The 9109-nt window shown below is 36.3% G+C and overlaps 1 protein-coding gene across 1 annotated transcript; it reads right to left on the bottom strand.

Annotated features, from left to right (window-relative positions):
- Positions 1-6798: 6798 nt before the first annotated feature.
- On the bottom strand, positions 6799-7884 carry LOC110733937 (ATP-dependent DNA helicase pif1-like). The gene is made up of 2 exons (XM_021914005.1): positions 7254-7884; positions 6799-7193 (listed from the first exon to the last, which is right to left on the bottom strand). The coding sequence occupies exons 1-2, from the start codon at positions 7882-7884 to the stop codon at positions 6799-6801; spliced, it is 1026 nt and encodes a 341-aa protein (XP_021769697.1).
- Between the last annotated feature and the right edge of the window lie 1225 nt (positions 7885-9109).

The raw sequence follows: 9109 nt of genomic DNA, 5'->3' as shown, positions 1-9109 counted from the left end.
AAAAAAAAAATAAAGATTTAAAAAAGAAAAAATAGAAAACCCCACTCTTTCCATCAGATCCCTAAACCCCACCCACACCTTCCCTTCCCTTCCCCCAAAACCTTTTTTTTACAGATACATACTACGAAAAACTTTCCTTATTGCAACTTCTATTCTTTCACCACTCACAAACACCCACTAACCCATACAATAAACTGATAAAGCCACCTTAACCTTAAACCCACCATGACACATCACCTTATCCAACATCTCTACTTCTCTAACTCCTCCTCACCACACCACCATCACCACTCCTAAACGCCAAATCACCACCTCACAAACCCCTCTTGCAGCAGCACCTCCACCCACAACCACCAAGTATAAAAAAATACGAAGTATAAGATAGTAGAAACAATTTTTAAAGGGAAATCAACCAAATATTACAAAATTACATAATTATAATTATATATGAATAATGAACTTACAAATTAATCATTGCCTCTTCAGTAACGGTTCAAGCCAACCAATAAATGCGATTTTTTTCTTCAATTTTTAAATTCTTGAAATCAATTATACATATTAATTGAAATCATTTATACATATTAATGAAAAATTAATGGAAAGAATAGAATTTGATGAGTGATGGAGGACATGCTAAGAGGATTATATACAATTAGATTCATGTCCATTGAAAATTAGAGAGTAAAATAACTGGTAATTAAAATTTTCAACTTCATTTGAATGGAATTCATTGGACTAGAAATTGGGAAGAGATACAATTTTTTGGAAAAAGAATCAAATTATTCATCACTTTGGAAAGTGAATTAATTGGGCGGATAATCAGGGAAGAACGAACTATAAAAGGCATTTGATATTCTTCTGTATTGACTTTATGCTTGTCTTTTTTTTTTTTTTAATTGGGGCCTTATCTCATAACTGAACTTGGGCTTTTCAAGTTGGGACCCAGGGCGGTTGCCCCAGCTGCCCTGCCCTTGCTACAGGCATGTGGCCAACCACCCTAGCTTAGTCATCCTATCACCTCTCCCCCTTCCCCATAACCCCCTCTCTCCCTTCGAAACCCCTTCCTACCTCTATAATAAATCGTTAGATCGTCTCTCCGAATTGAAAAGGTTGTATATTTCAGCGATGTGTATGAGAGATGTACCACTATGCAAGATTTATTCAAGGACCGTAGCTTTGATGAGAAAAAACCCTTATTTGATTCAATTGTATGTATTTGTTAATTTAAATTTCATTTGTAGATGTCGTATGGCTTTTTATTATTGAATTGATTTGTTTCAAAAAAGAGATTTTCAATTTCATGATACTATGACCTCGAACTAATAGATATTTTTAAATGAATATTAGATAATAACCTTTACATGTATGTTATTTAACGGTCCTAATGTATTCCTTCTGTGTGATCCGCACGCAAGTTGTAACCCGTATTTAAATACGCTTTATAAATTAATTTATTATTTTATGAAGGTATTATATTATTTTTAAATTGTATTTAATTATATAAAAGTTGATTTTAAATAAAAACTCATCAATCAATTTATTAAAATAATTTTGGAAGCCTTTTATTTTCATATTTAAATATTAGGGCAAGTTTAGTAATTTAAAAAGGATTTTAAAGTGAACATATTTGAATTAAAGTTAACAACCTATATTGAGGGGTAGCACTTAGCCAAGCAATGTGATGGACTAGTACACCATTTTTTTGAATATTAAATGCTCTTGGCGGGCCCCTGTCTTGTATTGGTATGTATTTTGTACGTATAACTTGTATGCTCCAAATTTATACATCGTTGCACGATTCCCAAGACCGTTACAATTGGTTGGTCCGTTATTTTGCAAATGTGGTTGATTTAATTCATCCAGAGAGAATTTAGGGTTCTTCATTCAATCTCCATCTTGTTGAGCTGAGCTACCCCATCTTCATTGGTTTTTCATTCTCGTTCAATCCCCATCTTCTTCAGCCCCCCATCTTATTTTCTCCTAATTTGTTGTCTGAATAATGAAGGGTTTTAGGGATTAAAGATGAAGTTCTAAATTGGATAATTGGGGTAAAAGCGTGTAACACCCTAGAAATTCCTTTCTTTTAAAATACCTGTTTTGTTCTTTTTAAAATACGAATTAGGAAAATCTAAGACATTATCGCTACCGTGAAAACAGCTAAGGAAATTATCAAAGACACGCAACGGAAGACTCACTTTAAAAACCATTCAAAACAAGTTAACTTAAAAAGTCAAACCAAACGAAAGTAAAAGCAAACTAAAGTCAAACGAAGTCAACCTACAACTTGGAACCATTGTAGGCCCTTATCAAAACCCACAACGAATGTTAAAAACCTTTGTGTTATTCTCACAAACAAATATATAATAATCAAGCGAATAAACACATCATATTCTTATGGAAACTAAACAGGATTCACTCTTCACTCATGCTCATCATGAATATGCTTCATCACCTGAAAAGCTTCCCTTTACTTTGTTCCCACTACTCGCCATTAGAAATGGGTCGTCGTAGGGCCAAGATAAAGACAAGGCCAAACAAACATACAAACACACAATCAACAAAGCTAAGTACATAAGCGTAAACAGTACACGGTAACACACAACTTACCTTGTTGCACCTGTTTACAAGCATACAACATAACCATACAACCAACCAATAAATAAATAAATAAATAGCTTATTTAATTTGATTACGCATCGAACGGGTTTCCCACCAAATCCCTGATCCAAATAGATTGAGGTAAACTACACCGGGAGCTAACCAAGTAGGCAAATGCCACATGAAAGTGACTAGACATCCTGCGCATAATATAAATAAAGGAAAATATAGCGTCATGTACTCCCAGTAGAAGCTATGGTTAAATGTAAAACCCCATAACTCCCCCCATATGTTCATACTCGAGGTATATACGTTGCAAGAGTTTTGGTGCGTAATCTCTTTCACTTTACGTTGTTTACATATATTTATACTTGGTGGTGACTCTCAAACCATGACACAATCAATTGTAATAAATCATTCAAGCAATCAAACATACCGATTTAATTCTTGAATAATTAGTGACCACGCAAATTTAATGTTGAACCCTTTTTAAACTATCTCGGCGTTAAATAACACCTTAAGCGCATAAAGGACCACAAATCCTATCCCTCGGTGTTTAGAACTCCTTAAGTGCACTTAGACACTGCATTTCCTTTTATTCATGTGTATTAAGACACTTAATAACTCAATTCTCATGATTATAGCATCAATAACAATTATATGAATCATCATAAACTTCCCTTTTTATATTCTAAACCAAATTAAACATTTAGTTTAATTAAATATGCTCTCAATCATGCCAATAATTTCCGGAAAACCAAGGAGGATCCGCCTGAAATTTCCGGATCCTCCTTGGGACATCCGGAAATTTCAGGCGGATGTCCCTATTTTCGGTTTTTTTTCCCAATTTGAACCACCAAATTGCGAAAAGTAACCTGTTCGCCGTCTCCAATGCCGCCGCCACGACCATCGTACGTCACCCTGATTTGCCGCGGGTCCGCCATCGCCGGATTTCTTCTACCCTCCTTGGATTGGTGGTGGGTTGTGGGTGTTTTTCTTTTGAATTTTTTTTTTATTTTTTTTTCAGTTTTTTTTTTTTTTTTTTTTTTACAAATTTCTGATTTTTTAATTTTAGGAGAGATTTTTAGAGAAATAAAATTTTAGAGAGAGAAGTATGAGAGCGTGAAATGTGTTGTAAGTGTCATGAGTGAGTGTCGCGAGTATTTATATACGAGGGGTAAATACGGAATTTAATGTAAAAAATGCGAGCGACGCCTAGTAAATTGGGAGCGACATTTAACAACCCCTATTCCTTTTGTGATATACTAATTTGCATAAAGTATGAATATGTCAGAGTTATGCTCCTTGTAAGCGTCATTCGAAGCGCGCCTACCTAAGCATGTTGTGAATATGCTTGGCACTCATAGGAAGTGGGAATTGACATTAGGGACAAGGAAAATAGGGAGCTGCCAACAAGTTTTTAAGGAATTGGTAAACCGTTCACGAATCATTTTAAGGCAACCACGATTAAGGGACAACGATAGGCAACAACGATTGGCCCGTGAAGGTTACACCCCATTCATAATCCATGAGATTACTAACTCCATATGGTTCGGAACCACGAAAGGAGGATCGGGGATGATGGTACGAAGTGAGTCATGGAGTCACATTCACATGTATTGGTCTCTACTCGATTCTTATTGTGAAAAGTATTTCCTGCGATCTCAAAGGCATACAAACAAAGATTCATTTTGTTCCAAACTAATATTAAGCTAAATTGGTTGAATATTAATGCAACATATAATTCTAATTATTAGTGACCACTTGATTAAACATTAAGATTAAAAAGGAACCTAAAACGGTCGTCCAAATTATCTTATTAGGCGTTATATTCAATTACATATTCCCTATAAACATGCAATATGGTGATCAACAATTACAATAGAATAAACAATAATGTTGGAAGCAATTTAACCATAATAACGTTAGTCAAATCAAAGCATAGTAATAAGCCTAATCATGATACTAGCAATAAGGATAATAATAAGAGTAATTAAGTGAATTAATTACTCACATTCCACGCTTCTTTAAATTGCTACATCATGAATAAAACGTTAGTAACTTCAATAAATATAAATCAAATTGAAATTAAATTAAATAAAAGTAGATTTGATTTGGTCCAAACCCTCAATCGGTTCTACCTTTCACGCCTTGGTTTAAGTATGGAACTTCGGGTGTTGTATGGACTCCTTGGAGTGCTTAGGGAAGGAATGGTGTTATTAGGAGAATAGGTTTAAGGCTTAGAATGTGTGAGAGAGAGATGAGAGTGTGTGTTGGTGCCCCGAAACTGAGATATCAACCTCGTATTTATAGAGGAAATGAGAGGGGTGAGGTCCGGAAACCCTAGAAATGAAGTGCTGCGAAGAAAATTAACCTAGAAATTACCACGTCACGACGCAAATTGCTGTGACACGGTACAATTTGCCGTGGCACAGCAGAACCTGCCGTGTCGCGGTATTTATGCCGTGGCACCGCACATGCCTTTTCTGGAATTCCGTCTAAATTCATCTTTATCTTTTTATTTAACATTAATTACGAGATAATTTAGGCTCCGTTTCAGTGTTCCGGGCTTAATTAGGTTTAAAGTTTTTAATATTTATTAATCGGGCTTAGTTAATAAATGATATGAAATGAATTTAAAAGGTTTAGGTTGAAATGAGGGTTGAACAATGCTTAATAAACATTTGGACTGAAAATTGTGGACTGATTCGTTGACTGTGTTTGATTGAATATGGATTTTAAGTTCTCCAGAGATTAAATACTTGACCCGACCAATAATGGTAGTGAAAGGTTGTTCATCACCGGGTTTGGTTTTTGGGAGACATTTTTAGATGTCTACACTCCTGTAAAATTGATAGCTAATTGTTTATTTTGTATTTTAAAATTTTAAAGCAAGGTAACTAATCATTAGGATATGTTAGGATCAAATTTTTGAAGTGCATACAAACCTGCTTGGTTTCAATCCATCACTTGCCACTATTAAAATATAGTTAGAATGGAATCAACATATAACTTCATTATTTGCAAAGACATTGTAAAACGTTTTCAATTTGAGATAAACACATCTATGTTTAATACTACGGTTGATTATATTTTATTAAATTTAGAACCAAAGATGATTATACATTAGAGAATATTTCCTTGTACACTATATTCATTGTGGACTTGCTCTCCTCTTTAGTTGATGTAGGTGTGGGGATACATATTTTGAGGCTTGTACGGGTAGTCACTCGTGATACCGCTACATAAAGTTGGCCATGACTAAATACGGGCTCAGGTAAATATACCCCCACTTGCTCGAATGTCTGTCCATGGCTCTTATTGATTGTCATTGCAAAACATGGTTTTAGAGGAAATTGCCTTTGCTTTAAGGTGAATGGCCACTGTGTATCAGATGGTGACATTTCCACCCTGCTGATTGGTACCTTCTTCCCACAGGTGTTCCAATTATAACCTCGGCTTGGATTACTCGTTTCTCTAATCTTGTGACAATTAGTCTAGTACCATTGCAAAGTCCACGACTATGGTCAATGTTCCGCTACATAATAATAGGGTTGTAGGAACATATTAGATGCGATAGCGGAATTTTAGGAACATTTCCTAAACATCTAAAATAGGATCTCATGCATATAAATAATACGAGTCACATAAAGTAGTCAGATATACCTTTGATGCGTGTACTCCTCGTTAGCCTTAGATTGTCCTCCTTCGGAGATCCAGAGCCTCAATTGTGATTCCTCTACTTGGTCCACAAAACCTGAGATGAATCCCACGTATGCTAGTACGGAAGAAGGAGGAAGAAACTTTTCACTCTTCTCACTTTTTAGGGATGCAGTTATATGAGAAATATTATACGTTGTTTTTGCTCTCTCTGTAATTGTGTATCTCATACATAGTAATAGGCCTAATATATAGAAGTTATTAGGTTACAAGATTAGCAAGCCCAACTCACTAATAATTCCTCACACAACCGCCCACTTAACCTTTATTGGGCTTGGTGTGCCTTTTCATCTCGTGCTTTTATGTGTGACCTCATAGGATCCGATTACATTTAGCAGCAAGCCCATTAAATAATAGGCCTGCAAATCGTAGTTGGTTTCTAGCAAAACATTACGATTCCTAAAATAACCGAATAAATAATCTCCTTAATTAATCCTATATTATATATAGTAATTGTTGTAATTGATCGAGGACACCCCTTCAAGGGCAACCCACCTTAAGTTTTAATTCACGATTTGGTATTCCTGGTAACTGCAGTGTATTCAAGAATTCCGTTGGGCATAATGCTTCGACATTCACACCTGTCTTAGTAATTGGGCATACTCTATCTGCTCTCTTATAGACTTTTTCCCCTCCTGGTATCATTTTGAGTATGTGATCATTGATCTTATCAACCATGTCATATTTCGACGTAAGTATGGCACGTTGTTGTAAGTATGTTGGGTTGGTGTATTCTTGAAGAAGGTCTAGGTACACACTTTCCACCATTTCATCTATTGAATCTTCTCTGGCCTTTATCAACAAGTCATCAGGTATGTTAATCCACATTGGTTCATCCTCCCCTTCTTTTGCAATTGCTGGTAATTTTCCATCTCCTACATGTAATAGTCAGTTACTGAAATCAGCTAGTTGTCTTTTCTCTTCTTCATTACTACTTTGCAATAATCTCATGTTTGTCTCTAATTTAAAGACGGTACAATGTGGCCATATTGTTAAGGATTTGCTAATGGACGCATCTATGACATCTGCTCGACCAACCTTTTTAACAACAGGAAGGATTTGTCCAAAATCTCCACCTAACACAACTACCTTGCCACCAAATACTTTTTCCATAGAAGTTGGGTGACGTAGTTGCATGATATCTCGAAATGTACGGTCAACTGCTTCAAAGGCATGTCTGTGTGCCGTTGGTGCCTCGTCCCATATAATGAGGCTTGCCTTTTCTATTAAGTGGGCTAGATCAGATCCTTGGTCAATGTTGCAACAGGAATACTCATTTAGTGCAAATGGTATTTTAAACCTCGAGTGTGTTGTTCGTCCACCTGGTAGGAGTAATGATGCGATACCCGATGATGCTACCGCGAGGACTATGTGATTTTCAGATCTTAACTTTGATATTAAGGCTCTCCATAGATAAGTTTTCCCTATGCCTCCACTTCCATAGACAAAGAACACCCAGCCTTCCTGTCGATAAACAGATTGAAGTAGAGTGTCCAAAATTTTTTTCTGCTCAACCTTTAAACCTCTTTGAAGGTGATTTGATTCTTGAGTCTGTGCATGTGTCATAATTTTGCTCCTCCATAACCATCCTTTTTCCAATATCTTGAAGAAGGGTCATATCAAGAAACGGGATTCCAGGGAACTCCTTTAGGCTTCTAATTCCTCATTTTAAGATCTGTTCAATCTCATAGAGCGAGTAATTTTGGATTTCATCTTCTGTTAGACACAACCCTTCAATACCTAGACGACGTCGTTGTCTATACTGTATATCATCGGAAAGGTTTTGCTAATGCTTCTCCCATAGAGTTTTTGTTTCTGACACCTCACAGAAGAGTAGAATTGCTACAAAAAGCTCACGTAGTTATGCTGCGGTTGACCATGTAGCAGCATCTTTTAGAGCCTCATTCCACTCATTGTCCCCATCAAGTAATCCTAAGACATAGCATGTTTCCTTGTATGTGGCATAAATGATTCCATCGACTGTGCGAATGTCTTGGAAGCAAGTTGGACCTTTGACAATGTTGAGTAGCATCCTCAAATAGTATTTTTCACCGGAGCTAGGATGAGCAAAGTAAATTCTTCCTATTTTAAGCCCCCTAATTCGCCTTCATATTTTCAAATCTTTTTTCCACACCCACTCGGTTGGGAAGTCGGCGTATGTGAGCTCTCGAGCTTCTGGAAACAACTTGTTGGTCTCCATCCTATCTGTCAAGCTAGTTTTTCGAGCCCCTACTCTTCCAATGGCCGTGTCAAGTGCTTCGTTGTCATTACCTCATGTTCATCTTCTAGATGGAAGGTTAGTCTCTCAACAGCGGGGTCCTTATATTGTATTTCAAAACCTAATATTCACCAGCTTGCTTCTGAGGCCGAGACATACCTACATTCATGAACACCACTGAAGTGGTTATTTTATGTTTAGCATATATAAAAAAAGATGTTTATTGAAGTACTAATAACTATTTGTGAATAATACCTGCAGTTTAGGTAGAAAGCAATTTCATCAACTACTTGTTCAGATCCATTATTTTGATTCTCCATTGTAGGTGTTTGCCTTTCTTCGATCATTGAAAGAGCCATATCTGGTCCTTTATTCATGTATTTGATATGGGCTGCATACTTCACCAACAAATCAACATTGTGAGGGATGACAAATCTATTATCTATTGTGTGGCCATTTTTAATAGTTGTTCGACCATCATCACGTCGTCTGTATATTGGGAAACCCTCATCAGTTACAGTTGTTCCAGAATTGAAATCTTTAGGATAGTATTTGGAGCATTTCCATCTTGCA

This window comes from Chenopodium quinoa, unplaced genomic scaffold (assembly GCF_001683475.1).
Source record: "Chenopodium quinoa cultivar QQ74 unplaced genomic scaffold, ASM168347v1, whole genome shotgun sequence".
Lineage (NCBI taxonomy): Eukaryota > Viridiplantae > Streptophyta > Magnoliopsida > Caryophyllales > Amaranthaceae > Chenopodium > Chenopodium quinoa.
This window is presented reverse-complemented; position numbering and strand designations above follow the sequence as displayed.